Raw genomic sequence first — 27,042 nt, forward strand, 5'->3', positions numbered from 1 at the left:
CACAAATAATATTACAACAGAAAAAAGATAATATGCTCTGATTTACTGAAATAATGTTTTAAGAGTCCATACCCGATCCAAGAAACACTGAAAGAACCATTTCATAGTGTACAGGCTGGTGAACACCTCTTGGTTATCCTGTAGAGGGCAGCAAAGTTACAGTTATTAATAAGTGAATGGCAACAAAAGACAGATAAAAACATTTTGTGCATGCGCACACAAGCAATACTACTGTATAACCCACTGCACAGCGTATACTTATTTAAATTGTATGGGTGAATGTTTAAAAAAGTAGTAAGTTACACATTTTAGTTTCTTTCTATTCTTTTCCTTTTAGAATCCTACTTTGTAAAAAATAAAAATAAAAATAATATTAAAATAATATAATTTTTCTCACTCTAGACCTGGGAGGTCAAGTCTTTGACTCTCTTTGAAAGCAGATTCACTCTCACACATTGTGTGTGATCTTTGGTTGTATACGGCACCATTTGTATTCCTAAAATGTAGGTCATCCAGGTACATGCATATAGATGAATCATATATTGTGCACAGTGTACATACTGCAAAAATAGTGCAGTGTCATATGGCCATATAATCACACATACTAAAGAGTGAAGCTTATCCTTCTCTTTTATCCTCTTTCTAATCCACCCACATCAAAGGCTGACTCTCACACACTAATAATTGATTCATTCACCACTCCATCCGTCTCTTTATTAATTAATATTGCCTTTTATTAATTACTCTGCCCTTTAATGAACCCCTGCTGGCATTTCTTTGTGGATTCTCTGTTACATGAGCACTCAGGGTTGGCCAGCTGTTCTGTTCGGGTTTACTTCAGAAAAGACACCAATACACTGACAAACAGAGAACACAATATAGGCCAAAAATAAGACTGCATATGAAGCTTTTCAGCCATTGTGAAAAGTTAATTAAGGACACACAGCATTAATCAGTATAAAATGAATACACAAAAGCTGTACAAAAAATGTCACTGGGGTGGCACGCTTTAAAAAGGTATCCCTTTGTACCAAAAGAGTGCATTTTAGCACCTCAAAGGTACATATTAGGTACCTAAATGGTACATATTAAAACCTTTTTACAGGGCACTACCCCAGTGACAGCTTTTGTGATGTTTTTTCTAAGTGTATCTACACTAACAAAACAGCTTTGCATGCAACCTTGGCATTATCATCAGATGATAAATAACTGTTCCATGGAGTTTTTCTAAAGTGTGAGTGAAGTGGCCCAAGGTTTTGTCTTACTAGATGTTGTTTGAGCTTAGGCATCATCTTCTGCAGGATACGATCATGATGCTCCTGGAAGCGCATGAGTTTAGGGAACCCTGGTACGAAGAAACCTAGAGGATCACAACAACATTTTTCAATTTGGTATAGAAATTGTATGTGAAGTGCATGTTTATACAGTATATGCTGTATAAACAATATACAGTATTGAATAAGTAAACACAACATTAGTGTTGTAGCTCAATGGTTCTCAACTTATTTTTGCTTCAGGATCCAGATTTTACAGTGGTGACACAGTACCAAAATGTATTCATAGAAAAAAAAAAGTTAAACAAAATATTATGAATTTATGAACTTATATAACATGAATAAGATAAGCCTACATGTATTATTATTAATAATTATTGTTTAATTTATTTATTTATTTTAGATATTTATAAAAAAATTTTTTAATTTTATTAAATAATATAAAATAATAAATAATTAAAGTCAATAATAATAATAAATTATTTATTTGTTTAGTTTAGATCTTTATTTAATTGTATCATTGCTGGCTGTTTGGATTATCTTGTATTTAAGTGGACACAGTTCTTTGAAAAAAAAAACATAAACAAAAATAAAAATATTATATATTATTATTAACCATTTATTTATTTTAGACATGTATTTAATTTCATAATTACAGGGTTTTTGGATTATTTTGAATTTAAGTGGACACAGTTCTTTGGAAAAAAAATACATACATAAAAAATAAATAGTATTATTATTAATGATTTATTTATTTTAGATATTTATTTAATTTCATAATTGCTGGCTGTTTGGATTATCTTGAATTTAAAATGGATGCACTTTCTCTTCCATTTCTTTTCTCTTCCATTACAAAAATTCTATTATTTTGCAATCTAACATATGCACTATTGTTATGATGATGATTTATTATTATTATTATTATCATTACTTCTCAACACCAGTTCAGTACCACAGTTCTAGAGTGGGTAAGAGAGTGTGCATGTACCGTGCATGGTATGTCTCTGTCCAGACAGCAGCTTAACCAGTGCCCAGAACGCATCTTCCTCATTCATGTAGATGAGTAACAGAGCAGTGATCTGACTCATGCCCTGACAATAGCCCACCTCCTACACACACACACACACACACACACACACACACACACACACACACACACACACACACACACACACACACACACACACGCACACACACGCACACACACACACACACACACACACACACACACACACACACACACACACAAGAGTGAGAATCCATTGTGTGCAGCTTCTTTCCACACATAAACCAAAATCATACTCAAAAATGATTGCTGACTCTGAGACAGCAATTTAACTCGATATTGGGAAGCAAACTGAAATCAGCGTGGCTATTTAAAAAGGGGGTATTTTTGACTCACCGTGTTATAAACGGAGTATGCAGTGAGCACATGAAACAGATCCTGCTGTCTGAAACACAGCACACACAAAACAATCATGTACACATCCTCCATTCTCCTTTTCATTTTATATGCCATAGATCATTAAGTTTTAGCAGATTTTTGCAAGTTCTGTTCTTTCCCTCTCTCATTGTCTCACACACACACACACACACACACACACACACTGTGAGAATGATCTGACCCTTTCAAAATCTCCACAGGTAAATGTCACATCAATCAATATGAGCGCTTTAGCCCTGTCACAATTCAATACACCAATAACTCGAAGAGAAACGGTTGGGTGTAGGCTTCTCTCTCTCTCGCTCCATTGCGTTCGCAACTTTTCCATTTCACATGCTGGTTAAATGTAGCAGTTTTATGGCCATGAGAAATGGAAGCACCTCCGAGGAGAAATAAAAAATGTATTTTACACAGGCAGATTAAAGCCCTACATAAAAAAAAAAAAAAAAAAAAGAGTCTCCATCAGCAAAGCAATTTAGCATGAAAGCCTGCTAAAACACCACAATGTATGCAATACTTGCAATAAAATGTTTGGCTAATGTTTGTTCAGATAAAAGAAATTAAATTAAAAACGTGATTATATGAAAACAAATACAAAACTAAAAACAAAACAAAATATTTGGCTACTTGATTAACTTGTTCAGAAGAAAAACAAAAAAACAAGATGTTTAGATAATGGCTAACATAGGCTATGTTCAGACTGTCAGTTAAAATCCAATTTTTGTGCATATCCGATTGGATTCTGATCATATTTAGCAAGTGTGAACAAACAACAAAACATAATGCGATTTTCACAAATCCGTTTTGAGAAATCCTATTCAAATCGCATTTCTGGAAATGGGTTTCAGTCTGACCGCTCTGATCGAATTTCGTGTGGTTTATCTCACTTTCTCACGTCACGTAAAACGTAAACATATCAGACATGTTGTTATAGGAAACATGCTGTCGCGGCAGAAACAAGGTTGTGTTGTAGCAAAGTGCCGAAAATTACAATATAATGAAGACATGTTGAATTTTGCTACCGGCGAAGACGACGGCACGGAATAAAGACACACACACCAGGCTCCTTCCTTTCTGCCGCTGCCTCAAAAATATGCAGAAGTCCGGCGCAATGGCTACACAATTTCATGTTGTAAGAGCACATCTGTATTGCAAACCCCTCCATGTTGCTTTTGTTGTTGTTGTTTTTTTGTATGTGGTAAGGGGCCTAGATTGCCCAGTGGTCATCTTATACAGTGTGGTGTGGGGCCCTAATGGTCATTGCATGAATTGAGGGCCCATCGTAGCATGAAACATATAAACTTCCTGTGTATCTGTGTGTGTATTTTTCTGTTGATGTGTGTTTTGGATGCTCACTTGACATCATAACGGTGCATGAACATGATGTGATCTCTATATGTACGATTCACATCCAGATCAATCTGACGGACATCTGGAGACAACCCCCTCGCTCTGGTCTTCAGTTTCTGGAGAAATAAAGAGACAGGGCATTGAGGTCATAAGAAATATTAACTAGCAGTGAATTATAGTCAGCATTCTGCAGCGACCACAGCATGATTTCTGCCACACACGCAAACACTTCCAGTTAAAGGAGAATACAGCCTGCAAATCATGTTTTCTGTCTGCTTGGATGCTGCAGGGCTTTAGTAAAGCTGCAATTGTCCGTTTGGGGTGATGTTTCCCTCTGTGGTGTGTGTGTGTGTGTCAAACCACATAAGTGTTACATTGCAAACCTCAGGGGCTGGCTATTTTAGAAAGTCATATTTAAGCAAAGAGATTGACTCTCTCTTACACACACACATTTCAGTGGAATTAACAAGCTCTAAAGAAAATCATGGCTATGCTGGAATGGAGAGACTGTTTTTACCTCGTAGAAGTCCTTCTTCTCCTCCTTGATTTTGGGGACGTCGAGCAGCAGACACCAAACTTGACCTCTGAGCTGCAGTGGGATTCCCTTATAGATCCTTCTCGCCAGCTACACACACACACACACACACACACACACACACACACACACACACACACACACGAACAAAACAAGATTAGAATTTAAGAAACCTCTAAATCTCAACTATGTAAGTGTACACTTTGTAGACATTTCTAAAAACATAAACAGATAGACCAACAAATAAATCATTTAACAAATGTTATTTTCAAGGTAAAAACTTCACTACCATTCAGAGGTTTGAGGTCAGTTAGATGTTTTTGAAACAAGTATTTTATGCTCATCGAGGCTGCGTTTGTTTAATCAAAAAATACAGTAAAAATAGCAATGTTGTGAAATATTAGTAACATTTAAAATAACACTTTTCTTTTTTAATCTGTTATAAAATATAATGTATTCCTGTGACGCAAAGCTGAATTTTCAGCATCATTACTCCATTCCTGTCACATGATCCTTCAGAAATCATTCTAAAATGCTAATTTTGTGCCCAAGAAACATTTATTATTATTATTATCAATGTTGAAAACAGTGCTGTTTAATATATTTTTGTGGAAACAGTGGTAAAATGTTTGTTTTTTTTTTTTTCATGCATAAGAAGTTAGAACTGCATTTAATTGAAACAGAAATTCATATGACATGATACAACCTGAACTAAAATCAGCAAATCACACACACACAAATTTTTTTTTTTAAATGACCTTTACACATGAGGGTCTGCAGGGGTCCTGTCTATAATTCTATGATGTAATTGTTTCACACTTCACTCCTTTAAAGAAATAAAATAATAAAATGACACCAAGCTACTTAATAAAGTGTAATGCTTTTGCAATCTGGAATATAGACAACTCTATCAGAGACAGATGACTTTGTTTCTTTGTCATGGTTAGGAGAAGACCCAGACGGAATTTTCAGACTTTCCACATTTTCTGTGCTGATTTTGGGCGAATTTTAGGCAGGAATGGATTTAATTATGGTGAAATATGTTAAATTGAACTGGGAGTTTGAATTCATGCTAAAAATATGCAAAAAAACAAAAAGAAACAAAAGGTATATAATATATAAAACTAACCGATGTGGTAACAGATGCTGCTGTCCTGGTTATTAGGGCACCCACAATAACCATAATCCCACTGTCTAAACGCATTCAATACCAGTGTAATAAAACACATCTGTCTTTAACAGGTAATTGTGCAGTCAGTAAAGATTAAACTCCCATCAGAGGGCAGATTAAAAGCTCAAAAGCAAAACGCTGAAACCACAAAAGCTAATGGCCGGCGTGAATCGTCTCTCCGCTACAATTAAACTCACCCGCTGGAACAGACAGAGAGAGAGAGAGAGAGAGAGAGAGAGAGAGAGAGAGAGAGAGAGAGAGAGAGAGAGAGAGATGTACGACTGTGGTGGGGTTGAGAGGTGAAAGAGAGGAATGAACACTTCAGTTTCCTGCACTCATCTGTCCACATTACTGCTGCTAAGTGATTTCCTGAACATCTCTTCCGCCCTCAGGGCCCATCCATGTGTGTGTGTGTGTGTGTGTGTGTGTGTGTGTGTGTGTGGACTGATGGCTGCTGAGTAGTTCACTTACAGTAATGCTAACGACATTATTAATAATCTTCAGGAGGCTCTTGAGGAGCTGATTATTGACAGACATCAGTGGGCACATATCCCACAGCCACAAACCCAACGAGAGTGTGTGTGTGTGTGTGTGTGTGTGTATTTCTGCCTCTAATCTCGGGGAAATGAGGCGATTAAGACTGTTTGTTTATTTGAATAAAAACGAGACATTACAAATCGGCAGGTGTCTGTGTGTTTGCTTATGTGTTTAAGTGTGTTTGTTGACGGGGGATTGGCTTTGTAATTGCGGATGAAGTCAATGACTCCATCTGTTCTACAAAACACACTATGAACAAGATGTCTCAGGAGTGAGTGCAGTACAATGAAGTCAGAACCAAAACAAACATGCAGATCGATACTATATTGTCTATTCATTGATTAGAAACTAATAATTAAATTATACAAATGAAAAATATTTTGGCAAGGCAAGATTTTGAATAGCAAAATTTGAAAGCATAAGATCCCTTCAGACGCTCTCCAAAGACACACCTCCTTCAAAACACATAAACACACAAAAGAGTCTGCAAAACGTCACGAGAGATAGTGGTAAATTACTTTGTGTCTCAAAGCACATAATATTACAATAATAATGAATGTAAACAACTTACAGAGCTCCTATTTGAACCACCTGACTGCTGCAGATTAATTTCAGCGTTGATAATGTTGCCAAGGAAACTCATAAATCTGAGTCTGAGGACGTGAACCGCTCCGAGTAGAACGTCACGGGTTGTCATCTCGTAATTACGGTTATGACATGGCGTGAACACGGCGTAAGCTCATTGTTTTGGTTCAGGAGGAACTGTAAAGGCGGCTACTGTTTGTTTGTGGCGCTCTGTGGCTGTCTGTGTACAACTCTGCATTGCATCATGGGACACGCTGATGATGTGTTATGTCTGTGGGCGAGCAGGGTGCATGGAGGCATGCAAATACATATGTTGACAGGCAGGTAGGACATCGTATTATTGCATTCGGGCCGAATGGACGAACATTTCTTGGACATTATTCCATTATTGATTGCTATCAGGATGTAAAGAGAGTTTTAACCAGAATAACAAAAAAAGTGTTTTTGAAAAACTTTGCCAACTTTAGCATTAATGTGAAATCTCACAGGGTACTAGGTCAAATGGGTTCGGCTGACATACACTCACCTAAAGGATTATTAGGAACACCATACTGATACTGTGTTTGACCCCCTTTCGCCTTCAGAACTGCCTTAATTCTACGTGGCATTGATTCAACAAGGTGCTGAAAGCATTCTTTAGAAATGTTGGCCCATATTGATAGGATAGCATCTTGCAGTTGATGGATATTTGTGGGATGCACATCCAGGGCACGAAGCTCCCGTTCCACCACATCCCAAAGATGCTCTATTGGGTTGAGATCTGGTGACTGTGGGGGCCATTTTAGTACAGTGAACTCATTGTCATGTTCAAGAAACCAATTTGAAATGATTCGAGCTTTGTGACATGGTGCATTATCCTGCTGGAAGTAGCCATCAGAGGATGGGTACATGGTGGTCATAAAGGGATGGACATGGTCAGAAACAATGCTCAGGTAGGCCGTGGCATTTAAACGATGCCCAATTGGCACTAAGGGGCCTAAAGTGTGCCAAGAAAACATCCCCCACACCATTACACAACCACCACCAGCCTGCATCCATGTTCTCATTCTGTTTACGCCAAATTCTGACTCTACCATCTGAATGTCTCAACAGAAATCGAGACTCATCAGACCAGGCAACATTTTTCCAGTCTTCAACTGTCCAATTTTGGTGAGCTCGTGCAAATTGTAGCCTCTTTTTCCTATTTGTAGTGGAGATGAGTGGTACCCGGTGGGGTCTTCTGCTGTTGTAGCCCATCCGCCTCAAGGTTGTGCGTGTTGTGGCTTCACAAATGCTTTGCTGCATACCTCGGTTGTAACGAGTGGTTATTTCAGTCAAAGTTGCTCTTCTATCAGCTTGAATCAGTCGCCCCATTCTCCTCTGACCTCTAGCATCAACAAGGCATTTTCGCCCAAAGGACTGGATGTTTTTCCCTTTTCACACCATTCTTTGTAAACCCTAGAAATGGTTGTGCGTGAAAATCCCAGTAACTGAGCAGATTGTGAAATACTCAGACCGGCCCGTCTGGCACCAACAACCATGCTACGCTCAAAATTGCTTAAATCACCTTTCTTTCCCATTATGACATTCAGTTTGGAGTTCAGGAGATTGTCTTGACCAGGACCACACCCCTAAATGCATTGAAGCAACTGCCATGTGATTGGTTGATTAGATAATTGCATTAATGAGAAATTGAACAGGTGTTCCTAATAATCCTTTAGGTGAGTGTACATATATACATAATGTTTGAGCATTCCTGCTATACAGGATTATAAAACTAGATGATTTACCCACAGTGTAGTAAACATAATGGGCAGTTTAATAACACGACTAAACATCAAATACTTACAAATGATGAAACAATATTTATGTGGATGAATTGTTCGTCATATAAACAATTTAAGAAAATCAGTTGTTAAAGATGCAAGAATCATGGCTCAGGACAGATACTAAAAAACAAACAAATAAACAAAAAGAGGGAACGTGAATGATAGCATGAGCTAGACGGCTGAAGGTCAAACAGGACATGAACCGGGTGGGATTTGTCTGGAATAATACACTTGACACTTGGTGATTAAAGAGAGTGTACGTCACCCCGACCTATCCTGCGAGTTCTCAGTCAGTCGGCATAGGAAGAACAGGCTGGGTACTGACCTTGCACCTCATATCATGGGAAATAAAATTTGCCAAATCACTTCAGACTAATATTTATATATATATTAATTCTGGCCAACATGCAAATCTAGATCACCAGATAATTTCCATTGTTGACAGAATAATCCCTATGACTATAATATCATCAGCAATTTCCACAATAAGTGTACTTATTGCTTGTTCACAACAACAGACCAATCAGGCTTGAGCTAGACTTTAGCAATGGTGAAATGTGTCACTGTCCTTCCTACTATTATAACATACATACTGTAACCCAGGTTTCTATAGAACCGCGCAACAATTTTATACATAATGTTAGTATTGCTACAGCTGTGTATGGGTACTTGAAATGAAATACTTTTGAAAAGTTGATGTCCTACAATAAGCAATTTTATACTCTATTTAAAACTCCTTTCATTTTTTTTTTTAAATATTATCCAAGCAAATTTTTATTTTATCATATTCAGTTTAAATATTGCAATAACAACAACAAAAAAAAAAATCACAAATATTTGAATTTAACAAGTTGGGAAAAACTATTATTTAAATGTAAAAAAAAAACCTAAAAAAGATAAATAAATAAATAATTGAAATAAGTGCATTCACAGGTTATGTGTCAAATACTGATAATATTATAGCATAAATACAATAAAAACAGTTGATACAACAAATAAAATGCATAGCAATCATCTCACACACATATCTGTAATGTGTTATTAACACAGAATGTTGAAATCTTCTACACACTACTGTTATAGTTATGTACTATTTTTGTGTCAAGACTTGTATGTAATGAAACAACAAACTCACATGTAGTTTATATACAATTTATGAAATCTGCTACATTTACATAAAGTCACTATTCAAAAATGTATTTAATTTAAACATTAACAATATTGTATGAGTGAAATTGTTCTGAAGAGTTAACAATTAATAAAGATTGTCCTTTAAAAAAAAAGAAAAAGAAAAAAAAAGTGGTGTTCGACAGCATCTTTAACATTAATCATTTGTATTTGCATATTTGTTCGAGTGCAGAGCATACAAGTGATGGTGAGCTGTCAATAACTGCCACAAATTCTTCAGGGGCGTCTTCCATTCAAATCTGCAAGAGTGCAAATAACACACATTAATTTTTTATACACATAACAAATATAGCAATCTAACATTAGCAAGAAAGCCAAGAAAAACTTAGGATACAGATAATGTTAACTTCTTAGGGCATTTTACACTATACGTTGCAATCGTGAGCTCAATTAGTTTTCAATGAGAGAGAGATGGCTACAATGTGCCGTTGACTATTTAGAAGCGATTCCACACACAACAAAAAGAATAAAAGAAAGCATAACGTTTTTATAACTTTAAGTTAGCGCATATATGTGTAAAATGCCCCTCGACGAACATCTACAAATTATCACAAAAGACATTGTAGTAAACATCTAAAGCCAAATACAGACACTTTTCTTACCTCCACGAATGGAAGATATCCACTGATGATGATGAGCGCGGGGATATTTGCTTGTGGAGAAGAATAACGGCTCACAAAGTGACGCTTGGATGATTGGATGAAAATTAACACATGTTGTGTTGGACACACTGTTGCATTTTTTTCTTTTTAACACAAAATGACAAATATATACTAAATAAGAATTAACATCACTTTTTAGAGGGAGTGCAAAAAATACAGGAATGCTTTGTTGTGTTTTTGATGCATTGTTTCGTGCTAATTCTTGCTTGGTGTAGACACAGTGTAATTGAACCAATTGGACTAATAATAAGAAGCAGTGATTAGCTCTACACAGAGTAATAAACTGCACAACGGTCACGCTCCACCTCAGGCAGTATGAAGATTTCTCATTTCACACCAGACACTGTTAGTGGACAGAAATGCAATTGAACACACCAAGCCGCCTGAAGATGTCCAATCAATATAGATAGACACAGACAGATTTTGTGCAGCTGAAGCAGGACAGTGGTTTTCTTAGGGGACCGGTCCAATGTCGCCCAATACACAGGACAGAGACAGCCAAAGGGAACTTCGGCCATTCACACGCATGAGATGAAAGACTGAGAAACTGACTTTCTCAAAGTCCTTCAGAGTTACGGTCTGTTTATGAAGGACACGCACCTTGTCGCTGTTCTTGTATTTCTCCCAGCTTTTCAACATTTTCAGCCATTTTGTCGTTCTCTCCAATTCCAGATGCTTATGCTAAACAGACAAAATGCACACATGTATTACAATAAATTAAAAAAAGACAAAACAATACCTTAATGTTTAATGTTTAACACTGAGAGGACTTGGATGAAAATGGATTTCAGAGAGATCTAGAAAGCAGTATTAAATTAACAGCATTATTAAAATTTAGGAGGCCACCCGTTAAAAACACATTTCAGATATTTTCTCTACAAGAACATAACGGACTCTGGGGAAGCAATGTTTCTGCGTTTCTCCAATTTAGAGCTCATTTCCACTTTATAACCTGACACTTTAAGTGCTTTTTGCATGATAAATGTGTGATAAAGAAATCAAGAAATTTTGAATCTGAATCACTTGTCAGAGTCATTTTTATATTTACTTTTAACCAAGTGGTGAGGAACATTTTAGTGGATGTATGAAGTCGTCACAGTTGCCCTAGCTTTCTGTAAAATGAATGGCTATTTTGTTTTCTTATCCAATGACGTTCCTATGTGTTATATGTTATGTATTCTGCAGCTCTACACTGGAAATACAGCGATTTTTGGGTTACTATAGTGAGTATTTATTTTTAACTGTGATCAATTACAAAAAAAAATTCGGGAGTTATGGACATGAAAAATGACAACAAACTTGATTCATGTGGAATCTAATTTACATGGGAAGGGGAATCATACTTGCATCCAAATGGAAATTAATCTACATAAAACAGAATTCAGTCAGACTTACTGCATGTTTTTTATTTTTTAGTTGCTCCATTACTTTAAGTTTTTTTTAATAAAGCCTAAACACTGCACACAAATGTGTTGATAAATAGGTTTAAAGTGTCTTCCTCATCCTACTGATCTTGGTTCTATTTTTCACAGATGCAGAATGAATACATCAAGTTTAAGTTGAACCATTTTGGTGCCTTGGATACAAACAGAGCACTAGACTCACCTTTTCCTCCACTACGTCATACATTGGAAGCTCATCCTCACTGTGAAAGACAAAACACACTTTATTATAAAAAAGAAATACACATTTTAGTCAGACTACACTGGACTCTCAAATAGCTACTAATGTCTGTCCACTTTTCACATAACATGACGGCCATGCAGGGACAGAAAACGCATCCATAAATCATACACTGGTTTCTGCTGCTGACGTCAAATCTTGGTTTCTCACATGTATTACTGAAAAAGGAATTACTTTGTTCCACAGGAAGTGAACATAGCTGGATAAATAAACATCATAATTGGTAATGATGCCCTCATGACCCCCACCCCTGAAACCGTTCAAAGTGCAAGATCTTAGTCAGCTAACCAAACAGGAAATGGCTGCCATTTTGGATCTGATCTGGGATATTCATGAGGAAACCCAGGGAAGTCGTGACATGACATTATGGCTCTGTTCCAAACCTTAGAGAGATTCCTTTCTGTCTACATAGGCAGCAACTTTCTAACTTTCTAACCCAATCAGAATTAGCGTAATTATTGACGTGTTCATGTGGTATTTTTTTTAAACAAACATTGAGATCTTTAGAAAAACTAAACAAAGCAAACCCAAAACAAAGCCCAAACAAAAACAAAAGAGCAGAACAAAGGTGTAAGATCAAAGCAAACAAAGCAAAGGAACAAAAAACAAGCAAAAAAAACAACAACAACAAACAAACCCTTAAAATACAGAACAAACAGAAAACAAAACAAAAAACAAAATCATAAGACACACTGGCATGTGTTCCTGAGCTAGGTCTATCTATCTCTCAGTTTGCTTCCTTGTACTTTTCCAGGTTTTTTTCCCCTTTTTTTCACCCCTGCAATTACAGAGTCCTGATCTGCCAGACACATGTGGCACCCTATAAATATCGCATAGGGCACTGCTGTTTAAGGGGCCTGGGTAAACCACAAACCTCCCTGCCAGGCCGAGAAGAGAGGAGAACCGAGAAGACAGGACAGGCCAAAGAAAAAGACAAACAACAAGATAAGAGGGCTTCAGGGAGCGCTCTGACTCTGCTGGCTTTCTCTAGTACCTGCATCTCCTCACTAAAGTGTAAGATCTCACAGAACAGAATAATGCACATTTCTTACTGCAAGAATCCGAAGCGGTCCACCGCTTTATACAGATCAAAATTGGTCTCCTCCCACGGCGCCACCTCCGCACTTTCTTTACCCTGAAAGCACAAATAACACAAAGCAGTGAGTACACATCAGTTGAGACATAGTTTTAGCGTGTATGTGTGTGTGTTGAGTTGCTCAAGGCTTGAGTTCTTAAAGTGTTTGGCTCCAATGATCTGTGAATTTGCTGTTCATGCATATTTTAGGCAGGTACATAATGAGGGGTGGGCAGAATGTGGACAGGTTCAGTACACCACAAATAAACTATACAAAGAGCAGAAATAAAGAGAGAGGCGCCTTTGGCAGAAACAGTTCATCCTTGAGTAAGAACAGTGTGTTTACGAAAGGAGAGAGACACATGGACCACGGAGAGACACATGTTCTGACCACACATAGACACTAGAGAAGTGACGGTGAGGATATTTTCCCACTGGTTAATCGACGTGTGACAACACCGGTAATACCGGCAGGGGCTTTTAAATGAGCTAATTTGAAGGCTAAAGTAAAATGCGCGCGTCCGCACGTGCATTCATAATGGTGCGGAGCAGAGCGAGTGTTTTTCCATAGTAATGAACTGAAAACGCTCGCTCTGCGCCCATGGACACGTGCGCATTTTAGTTTCGCTTTCAAATTAGCGCCAATTCAGGGCCGGATTGCCTGAATGGTTTGTTCAATAGCCTATAATTCTTGATGAAACACACAACAACAAAAAAACAGTACAATGACAAATTCAATAGGCGCTTTTACATTTCGATTTTACACCAAATGCTCCATCATCTTGTCAGTCAGCTCTTTACTCTCGTGATAAATTAAATCTTGTAGTGTCTGTTCTCTAACTGAACTAAATGATTTTATAGGGAATGATCAGGTTATATGGTACAATTCCGGTAATACCATGGAAATAAACAAGGCTTAATTTTACAGTACAGTTGCACTTTACTTACTGAGTAAATTGTAAAAACATTTGCAAGAACATACCCAGTATTTAAGATGTGCCATGACATTAGGGAAAACTGTTCCTGCGGGGTAGTTACCAGGTAAGTGTAAGGTAAATTATTTGATAAACCCTCTATAAATGGGTGTAGCGATGAACAACAACTATGTACGACAAGGTCATTTATTGGAAACTACCGTCTTCATTTCAAGATAGTAATAAATAAACATGGACTGTTACCAACATAACCCTAGGATAACTACAAACCTAACTTGAATTGATGGGTAATACTGGAGGTGTTTCTAAAAACTGGCTGCCTACATTCTGAGGAAGTACACAATTAAATCTGAGTTATTACCAGCCTAAACAGGTAACAAGTACACAGTCCTTTGTTGAGTTGATATTTAACAGTGGTGTTTTTTTCCCCTGGTAGTTTCTCTGTAATATTAATCACCTTAAGTAATTACACACTAAAATACTATAATTTACCATATGCTTACCAGGAAAATACTTAGTAATTAGTTTGTAGTTTCTCTGCATTTACATACTTGTTACCTGTGGTAATTACCAATAACCAACTATAACTTACCATATATTTACCAGGTAAATACCTAGTAATTAGGGGACTGTAAAAGGAAGGGTTACCGATTACATCTAGCAAGTCTGACTTTTTATCTCAGAATTGCGTGACATAAAGTCGTAATTGTGTGTTATAAAGTCAGAATTGCGAGATGTTAACTCGCAATTGTGAGATAAAAAGTTGCAATTATCTTTTAAGATGCTTTATTATGTGGTGGAAGCAAGTTTCCATATATAACTGATAAATGGCCCATATAAAAATTGTTATTAACCAATTAAATAAATAAATATTTTCAATAATTAGTGTGCACTATGCACTTTTTGACTAATGACATTTTTTTATTCACATTTTAAATGTGTCACTAAAACATATGAAAAGAAAGGTGAAGCACGCTACCCATTAACAAAATAATTTCATCCCAAAAGCCATTGAACTGTCAAGCCAATGACTAACTATGCAATAAACAACATGTGCACTTTGTTACTTTGGCAAGAAAATGTATGCAAATTTAAATGTAAAGCAAATGTGAAGGTCTTGATAGATCTGGGAGGCCTGGAGAACGAGAAAAGAACGGGAGGAATCAATCGGCAGGAGCGATAAAAAAGAAAGAGTATGAAGGAAATCGAAAATCAGAGACAAACTATTATCTGGCACAGAGAGAAGCCATATCAAGGGCACACACACACACACTTTGTCTTTCCGTCTCACCCTCTCGTGTGTCACAGGCATAAATCTACAGTGGGATATGATAATCTGATGGCATGTCACAGTGACACGCATGGCTGTGGGAAATATTTCGGCCTGCGACTCATGCCAAGGGCGCACCCCTCCTCCACTGTTTTCTCTCATGTCTTTCTGCATCTATTCATCCCTCTAGACCTGACAAAATGACCTCACAATTTTGTCAGGTTTGTCATATTCTGGGGATATCTAATTTGATTTTATCAATAAATTCCACTAGAAACAAACCTTGTTGTATTATTTTAATTTAATACTGTGAAGCTGCTTTGATACAATCTGTATTGTGAAAAGCGCTATACAAATATACTTGACTTGACTTGACAAGAACAATATTACATGCACTAACATGTTTACATTTGTATGTTATGATATTTGACTAACATTTGACATTTAAACAATGAGTGACCATTAAATGACATCACTACCTGGCTTAGTGGCATTCAGACTTCCCTTCTGTTACTGTAAAATGTGACAACACCCAAAACTAGAGCCTGAACAATGAGTTCCGTAATATACATAATGTAGAGTCTGTTGCAGATGCGCTATTTGGATGGCTGTGAAAACTATGCTTTGGAGGGGATGGATTTAGGACACATCTTCTAAGAGAGCGATTTGTTGTGTTGACAGTCCAACTGTTACTGTTGGATACAACAAAACTTCTTAAGGAATTTGGGCTCTTTATTAATCCCCTTCAACACAATGCTGTAAGGATGAATCAGTGAGTTAAATCAGTGCGGGAACAAAACATCCAGGCTGTTTTTGTGAAGTGGATCAACTAATTTATAAAACCAAAAATTAGACTGAAGAGAAACTATTTCTTAACAAATCAGACATCGCAACCTCTCAATGAGAGTCCACGAGAGATCTGGGGCCGATGTCAAGATTTTCAATGAATAACGACTTAAATTTCAGTCTGTTTCTCCCTGTTGTATGGCTTCTGAAAAACATAATACATGAATCTTTCATGCACTACTTTTATGGTGTTTTGGTCATTCTCGAGCCAGTCCTCTTTTACTTTCATTATCAAAAACAAAAACAAAACAAACCAAACCAAACCAAAACAAAACAAAACAAAACAAAACAAAACAAAAACAAAACAAAACAAAACAAAACAAAACAAAACAAAACAAAAAACAGGTTTGGAACAAGTTGTGCAAAAATGCAAGAATTCAGGGAGTAGAAATGTTAAAACGTACATTTTAGAGGGTAAAACAAAACAAAAACTAACTAAATAAAAACTGTAATGGAGTTTAGACAGGGCTCCAGACTAACTTTTTGCCTTGGTTGCACTGGTGCGCCTAACTTTTATATTTAGGCAAATTTTTCCTCGGCTCGCGTCGCCTTTAACGCCACAATTTCAAGGTCAACTTTTTATCACGCTCCATATACATTCATATATATTATGTAAATTATTTTAAACAAGAATAAGGTGTAGGTAAATGCTTTTTTTTTTTTTTTTTGCACAATTATACTGTATATAAAAATAAAACTCTCCCTCTCCTCAAGATCCGTCTGTAGACAATCACACACTCCTTCGTGGAAATGTCTGTGTCACCGTCGATCATAGATTACATGTATGTGGAATTCGTGATGGCAACAGTCGTCTTTTTTTTTTTTTTATGGGTCGGCTATTACCCCAATAAATTGGGCACATGCAACGTCATTGCTGTACGACGGGTTCAGGTCTAATCCATTTTTCTTCATCAGAATAATTTCCGATCTAAATTTAGTGAATGGCAGCTCTTCTTTTGCGATGTTATAGGCGACGTTAAATTTTATTATCATCTCTGATTGTTTTGAGGACCAGATAGCTGAAATACAGCCAGGAGAGGGGCCAGTCACACACTTATCACGAAATGAAGAGTGTTTTTTCGATTCGAAACGTTGTTGATCCGCTTACAAATGCACTGTTCCCTGCCATGCTCTGGCCACATTCTTTACAATAAATGTTGATGAACATTATGTTCTCTTTCTTATTAAACCTTATTAAACCTTAACCAGGGAAACCGGTCTAGCAGTCTTTACGAAATGTATATGTTTTTCCCTTTTTATTTTGAGTCTCTACCTCCGTCTCTGAGTCGGATGCCATCTCCGACGAAGGACCAGGGCTTGGCATCTTACCAGGGACTGGGGAGACTGGTGGCTGAAGTAGCTCCATGTCTGGGCTGTTGTCGGAGCATTGACCGGGGAGAGTGTTGGGGGGAACAGGCCTACTTTTCTTAAAGAAAAAACTCTCTATGGGTCTATTTCTTTTCATTGTTCGTCGTCCGTTTTCTTGCGTTTATTTTGCTGATGCTGATTGCCGTAACTGATTCTCTGGTCCTCAGGTCGCCAGTGTAGGCCTACAGTAATATCTGGACCACAGCCAATCAGAGGCAAAGACCCGCCCCATCTCTGTCTCTGATCGGTTTAGACCACGATATGATCCAACCATGAGTGAGAGTTCCGTCAAAGGAGAACAAACTCTTCGTTCGTGGAGAGGCAGCGGATGCAAGGACGTTAGGTGCACCAAATTGGTCGCACTCTAGAGCCCTGTTAGGTGTTGTGCTCTCTTGAGTTGAGAGGAGAATCCCTGCGTAAGGGAGCTTATCACAATCCAATTAACAGACACGTTACAGAATTAGAGCTCCCTAATGAGTGCTCAGATTACACTCAATTTAAACTATCAATTAACAAACTGGCCATGCTTGAGAGATTTCATGAGAAAAAACATGAGACCTTACACAAGCTTTCAGTGAAAACACACATTAATCATAGAAAGGGGACAGGTGAAGTCATAATGTTCTTAATGTGTATTACCACATAATATTCTTAGTATTTATTACCACATATTAATCCACATATAATCACAGCCTCATTTCACTTTTAAGGCCACTTCCTTCCTTGTAAGCCAACATACTTCACCTACATGTCTTTAACGATTGTATCTTCTGGAAAGCATGGATGAAGATACAATGCCAGATGTTAACTTGGGATAAAAGTTAGCCTCCCAACATAAGTGATATACATAGCAGCTGGGGAACAGGTGTTTCACATCATGCCTGCTACATATTTCAGCAATTCTAGAGCACCCTTTTGACCAATCAGGACCAATCTTTCTAACATCAGACAGACAACGTTTCAGCAAAGTGTTGCAGATGAGATTACAGAGATTCTTCCCAAAGAAAACGCGCACATCGAACATGATGTGCGCAGGTTGTGAACTATGGTGGAAGGATTCTGATTGGATCAGAGTATGTGTTTGTTGTGTTACTGTTTTTCTTGGAAGTGTATTGGAGGGTATTTGGCTGGTGAGTGAATGACGGCTGTTTTCTCTCACCTTGTCATATTTGGCGAGTATCTCAGCTCGCTCCTGTTCCAACTTCACTGCAGCATCCTGCTCTGAATTAGACGCTGGAAAGAGAAACAGAAAAAAAAAAAAAAAAAAAAAAATAGACCAATTAGCTGCAATTTTCACCGTCCAGTACGTGAATCATCTCAGTAATAAGCCTGGCTTACAGAAATAAAAATAAGTTGGACCTTCTTTGCACTTTAACACACACACACACACACACACACACACACACACACACACACACACACACACACACACACACACACACACACACACACACACACACACACACACACACACACACACACACACACACACACACACACACACACACACACACACACACACACACACACACACACACACACTCTCTCTCTTTTCTAGCCACTACAGCATAGCAACAAGTGGCTATTCAAATAGGTCTGAGCCAATATGTGGCTCTCAAGGGCAAAGTGCGTCATTCACATCTAAAGCAAACAACGTGGGTCTGCTTTTATAGGAAGGTTCCGTGTTAAGTACAGTACATCTGTATTATGAGGAGAAGAATATTGACAGTTTATAAAAATAAAATCAGAGGCTGTTTAAACAGTCAATTCAATGCTGTCTGTCATCTTGATAGATGAACTACAACACAATAAACGTTAAAAAATTTTTCGAAAGCATAGCGATAAGATGTAAATAAATATTATACATGTTAATAATATGATGTCTGTGCAAACATCCAGTCTTTCAACTCCTGTCATGACCATGTATACCTGGTAACTTTTTCTGTAATTATCTGCAAAGTACTGTTAAATAATCATAAGTTGTCCCATAACTAAAAGGATGACAAAAGCCTTGAAAAGTGAAGAAATTAAAGTTGTGTCATAATTACTCACCCTCATGTCGTACCAAACCTGTATGACTTATTCTACTGCGGAACACAAAAGAAGATACTTTGAGAAATCTCAAGTGGTTTTTTTACTCCATAAAAATGGAAGTCAATGGCCACCAAAGATTCTTGGTTACCAACATTCTTCAAAATATATTATATAATATCATTATATAATATATATCATAAATATATTGTAATCCACAGAAGAAGCCCAACAGGTTTGAAACAACATGAGGGTGAGGAAATGATGACAGAATTTTCATTTCTGAGTGCACTATCCCTTGAGTAACCCACATTGGTGTGAAGAAAATATGTTTGTTTTTTTTCTTCTCCAAAAACACAAGCATCAAATTTCTGCTTTTATACTCTCCAGAACATATTGTCCCAAATAATTCCAATGATACTGAATTGCACATGCACTAAAAGCATTAAACTAAAAGCAACTGTGTTTATTTTTACAAACTGAGATGATTTTCTGTGGCATTTGACAGCATGTTACAGACGCTGTTGACAGAGCTTAACTTGTATCGAGCCTAGGACGTTCCAACAAAAGCAGCACAGCTCGAGAAACAGAGTGAGATAAGAGAAAAGTGTGTGTTTGAGGGCAATAAAACATCCTACTGGATCCCAGCCTGGACTTTGATGTTGTCTATGAAGTGTGTAGACACACAATCAGATGGAAACATTCTCCCGTGAAGAGTTCTGCTGTGGTGGCTGTTGATGTAGGATTGGGTTTACTGTGTATTTAATGTGTCCTTCTGCTAGTGCACAAACACATCTATTTTTCACGTGCAGCCGGCCAATGAAATTACAACCTGCGCACGTAGTGGCCAATCATTTCCTCTCCAGGAATTAGGTTAACGCTGCCACTTCCTGTTTGGCTTGGTTCCCTTTCTGAGCGTATTTTGCAGGCAACACTTACTTACACAGGCTTCCACCAGCTTTCAGCCCTTGGGTCAAAGCCAGCCAGAGTCTCAGTTCTGAATGAATAGGCTTTTAAAGCCAATGGAATTTTTATGGAAGGATGGTGCTTGTTTGTGTGTGAGTGTGTGTGTGTGTGTGTATTTAACAGATGCAAGTAGAGTGAAAATAGAAGCACATGGAGCAGATGAGATGTGATGAGACAAGTTAACATGAGACAAGAAAAGACAGTGAATGAGATTAGACAAGAGAAGTTAAGATTAGAATAAGTGAAGAGACTAGGTGAGAATACACAAGGCAAGACGAGAAGAGACGAGACAAGAAGACATTATAAGAATTGAAAAGAAGAGATATCAGAGAAGAAACTAGTTGAAATGAGAATAGAATAGTATGTGAAAGAAAAAAATACAAGAGACAAAATGAGAGGAGATGAGATTATGTGAGAGAGAAGAAAACATTATAAAAGAAGAACCTACATGAGAGGAGATAGAATGTGATATGAGACGAGTATGTGAGATGATGATTATGAGACAGAAAAAAGCATGTAATAGAAATGTGTGACGAGACAAGAACAGTAAAGACGAGAAGAGGCAAGACTGTGAGAAATGAGCCAAGATGAGAAAGGAAGAGTATGTGGGAAATTAAGAGAGTATGCAAGAAACGATTATGTGAGAAGAGAGAATGTGAGAGAAAATATGAGAAAAAAAGCATGTAAAGATGAGACATAATATGAGATAAGACAAAATGAGAAGAGAAGATACAAGATCATGAGAGGGAAAAGATGTATATGAAAGATGAGACAAGTAGAGAACAGAATAGATTATGCAAAAAGATGCAAGACAAGGAGAAATGAGATGAGACAGAAAAGTAGAGAGCATGTAAGAGAAGGTAGTATGTGAGACAAGACGAGAACAGGAGAGATGAGAAGAGACAAGATCAGCCGAGATGAGAAATAAAGAGTAAGTGAGAGAGGAGATGAGACAAGAGACAATAATATGTGAGAAAAGAAGACAGTATACGAGACAAGATAAGAAAAGAGTGCATGACACAAGGAGATTATGTGAGAAGAGAGAATGCGTGATGACACAAGGCAAAACAAGATGGAAAAAGACAAAGTGTGTGAGAAAACAAGACTAGACTAAATCATGCAAGGAAAAATATGAATTTGAAAGACAAAGCAAGAAGAGAACTGAATAGAAGAAATGAGAAGAGAAGAGAAAAAATGAGATTATGAGAAACAAAGGACAGCATGTAAGAGAAGGTATTATGTGAGACGAGACAAAAACAGTCGAGTAGAGATGAGAAGAGAAGAGACCAGATGAGACTATGTGAGAAATGAGCCGGAATGAGAAAAGAAGAGTATATGATGAGACAAGATATGTTAGAGAAGATATTGAGAAGAGAAGAAAAGAGATTACGAGAAACAAAGGAGAGCATGCAAGAGAAGGTATTATGTGAGATGAGACAAAAAAAGTTGAGTAGAGATGAGAGGAGACCAGATGAGATTATGTGAGATATGAGCCAAGATGAGAAAGGAAGAGTATATGAGAGACGAGATGAGACAAGATTATGTTAGAGAAGAAGATAAGGAAAGAAGAGTAAGATAGTAGGCTATGTGTGAGAAAAAAAAAATTAGACAAGACTATGAGAGATAAGCATGTTGAGGCAAAATGAGACAAGACAAGACTATGTGAGATATGAGCTGAGATGAGAAAGGAAGAGTATATGAGAGACAAGAGGAGATGTTAGAAAATATATTGAGAAGAGAAGAAAAGAGTACATGAAAGATGTACGTGAGAGACAAATCGAGAAAAGATGAGAAGAGAAGAGACCAGTAAAGGATATTTCCATGTTAGTTTCCATGGCTGATGGTGTTAAAGGGGTCATATAATGCCATTTTTGTACAAGCTAATATGATTCTTTAGGGTCTAAATTAAAAGTTTGTAATATACTTTAATTAAAAATTCTCATTAGTATTGTAAGAAAACACTCATTTTACCTGGTCAAAAACAGCTCTGTTTTCAGCACGCCGTTTAAGTGCATGTGTCTTTAAATGATAATGAGCTTTGCTCACCCCGCCCCTCTGTTCTGTGCGTACACCGTTTGCAGAGCCATATAGAGATATATATATGGCTCTGACCGTTTGTAACACAATAACACAATAACCATAACGCGTTGTTCATTATAAACGTGGGATTATGAATTATATTGAGAACGTACATAGAAAACATGCCGTAAAGTACCCTGAGTGTAAACAGCCGCATTCATCGTGAAGCGTGCAGCAAGCGATTTGCAAAGATTAATATAAATATTAATATAAAGGTTAATAAAACGTTACTCACTTCAGTTATTCTGGAGGTGCAGCAGGAACACGAATAGTTGGTACCGATCCTTTTTTCAGGAGCAGCTTCTTAGCAAAACCAGCTTTATAACGTTACTGACCCTCGTTTGTAAAGCAGTCTGGTGTGTGAAATGATTCGCGCAAGTACATTGACGTTGATCGTGGGGAATATTCCCTTCGTAAACAAACTCAGCCACTGCGTCTTCAACAGTTCGGATTTAGGAACATCAAAATGACTGCTGTGTTCCTTATTACACCCAAGAACAGAACACCACAATCGCTTAGTGTTCTGCTCATAGACAGTGCTCCAGCGTATCAACAATGACCACGCGGACTATGATTGACAGCTCACTCACGAGCGAGGGCGGGTCTGTGTTGAAACGCTGCTGTCAATCAACAATTGTGGGAGGGGCGTCGATTTTGTGACGTCACAAAAACGAATGGCTTGATTTGAGATGGGGAAAACATATAAGAAGATAAAAAATAAAAAAAACACTGGATGGATTTTTATCATTTTATGATGGTTGTGTACAGGCACTGCCAACACACATTTCAGTACAATCAACTTGTAAAAGTTCATGTACCATTATATGACCCCTTTAAAGCTCTAGGGTCTCCATGGCTTATTAGCATTCACTCAGCACCATGTTTCAGCTCAGCACTCTCTCGTTCATGCTCCATACATCAGTCTGACAGCTCACGCTGAGCGTATATGAGCACAAGCGTATTTAGAGATGAGCGAATGTTCTCTGAGGCCTCTGCGGAAGAGACGTCGTACACGAGAATGAGAACCATTTCAATCCCTCTTAATGGTCATTTGTCAGATTAACAGAGCTCATTTCACAAGGATAAGAGTGAAGAAATCACAGCTCATCTTCCCTGAAAATTTGCTGAGCACAGATACTGCAACAAGCTGAAATACAATTAATGTGAATTATGAAGGAAAAACAGCAGCATTTTTTTTTTTTGAAATGGGACCTGCCACAGCTAATATTATTAAATACTCACAGATATGTGCACGAGAAACTCAAAAGTTAGCTTCTCACTTTGATGCAGCGGGGATCATTCCCAATTTCCTACACACTTTCAGTGTGCCAAAAGCAGTATGGCAAATATGTAGTATTCATGATGAAATATAAGCGAAAGAAATGGATGATGTACTACGTCCACTGGGATTCTTAAGTGTACGTCCACTGGATATTGTACTATCCCATGAGGCCGAGGGGAGCTGAAGGACCGTCAGTTTCAATAAGCCCACAAAAAAACAAAAACAAAAACAAAACAACAACAACAACAAAAATTGGTGGAAAACTCTGAGCTGAGCAACTCATTTCTGTAGCACAATTTCTAAGTGAAAAGTTGTTCCTGCTGCTTGAATTGCTCGAGTAACAAAATGTTCATTAAAACGTTAATGAAATTAGTCTCGTGACACACATCCCTAATTTAAACATGTTTATCAACACTCTTAAAATAAAGGTTCTTTACTGGCATTGATAGTTCCATGAAGAATCTTTAACATCCACAGAACCTTTCCATTGCACATATTGTGGGAAAAAGGTTATTTAGATTATTCAAATGTTCTTTTTTTTTTTGTGTACTGAGGACAATAGCCTAAGTAAACCACACACACACACACACACACACACACACACACACACACACACACACACACACACACTAGTCTCTATTGTAAGTCTCTAAGAGTAACGCATGTTCTGTTCGTTTTTTCACTCTGGCATCTTTGCCTTCACAGACGATTCCACTCAGATTCAAGAGCCGTCCAGCTCTTCGTCACACACACACACACTAATGCTGACACTGTCTGACACCATTTAACAAAGATCATACAGTTCTAAAGGGATGTTAGTCAGGCAGACATTCCCCAGCTATTTTTATCAACACTTTAGGAATTTATTGATTTCTATTTTCTCCCACACTTCCTGTCGAATGTCCTTCTGCCTTTCTCAATCTCTCCACCTCTCTTTATGGTGAAAATACCCAGATCTTCCTCAGAGTGGTTGTGGTATTTTCAGGCATGTGATGTCAATGAATGGTCTGGACTTCTCAGACACACACATACACACAACCCTGTAATAGTGTCTGTCATTACAGCTCACTTGTACATGGGCGACTTTTAGCCACAAGCCATCATTCGACTCACAGCGTCAGGTTCAGCCCACGGTGGAAAAGATGCACTGTTAAAATCAAACCTCAAAAAGCAACACTATTTAAAATGATTTCCACTTGTCCCCTTGGTTAGTAAAAACAAAGAAAAAGCAGCCAAACGTAATGCTACATTTGATTTAGTTCACACTAGCTGTTAGTAAATGGTGTACAAAATAAATGGCAATAGTATTTTCTTTTCTAAACCATGACAAAACAAATGCTTAACAGGGAGTTACATGCATTATGTATGCCAAAAACATTCATTTAAATACATTTTGTGCAACATACACACAATGAGTGCGTGCTGAAGATATTAGCATGCAGAGACTCATTGCGCTTTCTGCCTCCATCTTCTCTCTCTCTCTCTCTCTCTCTCTCTCATCAGAGTGCAAGTGTGTGACTGTAATGTCAGGCCTGATTGGTGACACGCTAATTTCCCACCTGTTGTTCTCTCCCCTTGACTCATACATCATTTCATCCTTATTTTATCCGTAATGAAAGACAAGATGGAGCAGAGACCAAGGGCGCACACGGTCGAAAAACAAATCGAACGTTTGACAGATCAATCTCATGTGGTTATTGCTGCAATGCTTCTACAGTGACATGTTTCCTTCAAATGTAGATGTTGAGGAATAAAGATTGTTTGAGAACAAACCAGAACCTGCCACATGACGTAGAGTCTGCATCTTTCACTCTCATTTAATACATAGATAAAAGTACAGCTTTGTGTAGAAAATACAAACTAGAGATTCAGTTCCAATTATTTTTAAGTGTCCAATAACCAATTTGTAATTATGGTTTTATTTCTGTATCGTCTAACCAACAGCCGGTCCATCTTTATTCAAAACGAAAAAAAAGGTGACATCATAATGAAATGTAATGATATCATAGATATGTTGTTTTAAAGAAGAGACGGATGAATGAGGTCATCGGATCTTACCTGGCTCAATCTCTCCATGGTCTGTATTGCCATTCAGATTTTTGGTATGCATGAGTGTGACAAACACACACACACACACACACACAAATACTCACACACGTATCAGTTTTCTTAACTCGCCATGTTAAAGTCAACTTTCAGCATTTAAACTAAAAAAGTCCAGTTTCTCACCACCGTGATTGAAATGAGACGCGAAGGGGAGAAATGAGGGGAAAAGAGAAAGAAATAGAGAAATGAAAGAGGAATGGTGGAGAAAGATGACAGCAAGGAGGAAAGGAGGCAACGAGACATGCTCTGACAATACGGCTGTTTGTTTACTTCAGAGACACGTCACACTTCAGACCCACACACTACATACCAGACTGACTGACTAACAAGAGCTCCTATTCACACACACACACACACTTACACACACACACACACACAGAGAGTCCTCTTACATAAATCAGTTGTATCTTATATGAAGTGTGTAGAGCAAATGTGAACATACTTAAGTAAATCTCAACATGTGTCACTGATAGTTTCATAAGAGATCTCAACAATGTCTCAAAATGTGCTCATATTTGCCAAGATATCAAAACAGGGCTGTACAGTGTGACATATAGAGTGTGTGAGACAGAGCCGCTTGTTTGTGTGAAGTGAGGTTAGGGCTGCACGATTAACCGAAATGAAAAGTTTTAATTAAATAAGCATATGCGCAGCGTGCTTCATGTTCAAGCGCGGCACTGCGATCAGAGCATATCGATCCGTTCGCAGTAAATGCTGCTCCATATTTACAAGCGCTGTGAGTTTGAGGCCCTTATAATGTGCATTTGAAAAAGCAACACGCACCAATCAACTTTCCAAATTTGTAATGAGAAGCGTTTACAAACCTGTTGTCCAACAAAAGAGAATA

At 37.7% G+C, this 27,042-nt stretch overlaps 1 protein-coding gene across 3 annotated transcripts in view; it reads right to left on the minus strand.

Moving 5' to 3' along the window:
- Positions 1-27,042, minus strand: part of usp6nl (USP6 N-terminal like) — a 62,892-nt gene that overhangs the window by 6,598 nt on the left and 29,252 nt on the right. For 2 of the 3 annotated variants that reach the window (XM_084407767.1, XM_084407765.1), the window contains 10 exons: positions 18,891-18,964; positions 13,290-13,372; positions 12,160-12,199; positions 11,155-11,235; positions 4,586-4,693; positions 4,075-4,184; positions 2,677-2,725; positions 2,263-2,383; positions 1,266-1,360; positions 73-138 (listed from right to left, as the gene is read on the minus strand). In XM_084407767.1, coding sequence (XP_084263893.1) covers positions 73-138; positions 1,266-1,360; positions 2,263-2,383; positions 2,677-2,725; positions 4,075-4,184; positions 4,586-4,693; positions 11,155-11,235; positions 12,160-12,199; positions 13,290-13,372; positions 18,891-18,964 — 827 coding nt within the window. Of the gene's footprint in view, positions 1-72; positions 139-1,265; positions 1,361-2,262; positions 2,384-2,676; positions 2,726-4,074; positions 4,185-4,585; positions 4,694-11,154; positions 11,236-12,159; positions 12,200-13,289; positions 13,373-18,890; positions 18,965-26,147; positions 26,341-27,042 lie in introns of those variants that run through there. The other variant, XM_084407766.1, reaches the window with a different exon arrangement.

The sequence above is a fragment of the Rutilus rutilus genome, assembly GCF_951802725.1.
Source record: "Rutilus rutilus genome assembly, chromosome: 4".
Lineage (NCBI taxonomy): Eukaryota > Metazoa > Chordata > Actinopteri > Cypriniformes > Leuciscidae > Rutilus > Rutilus rutilus.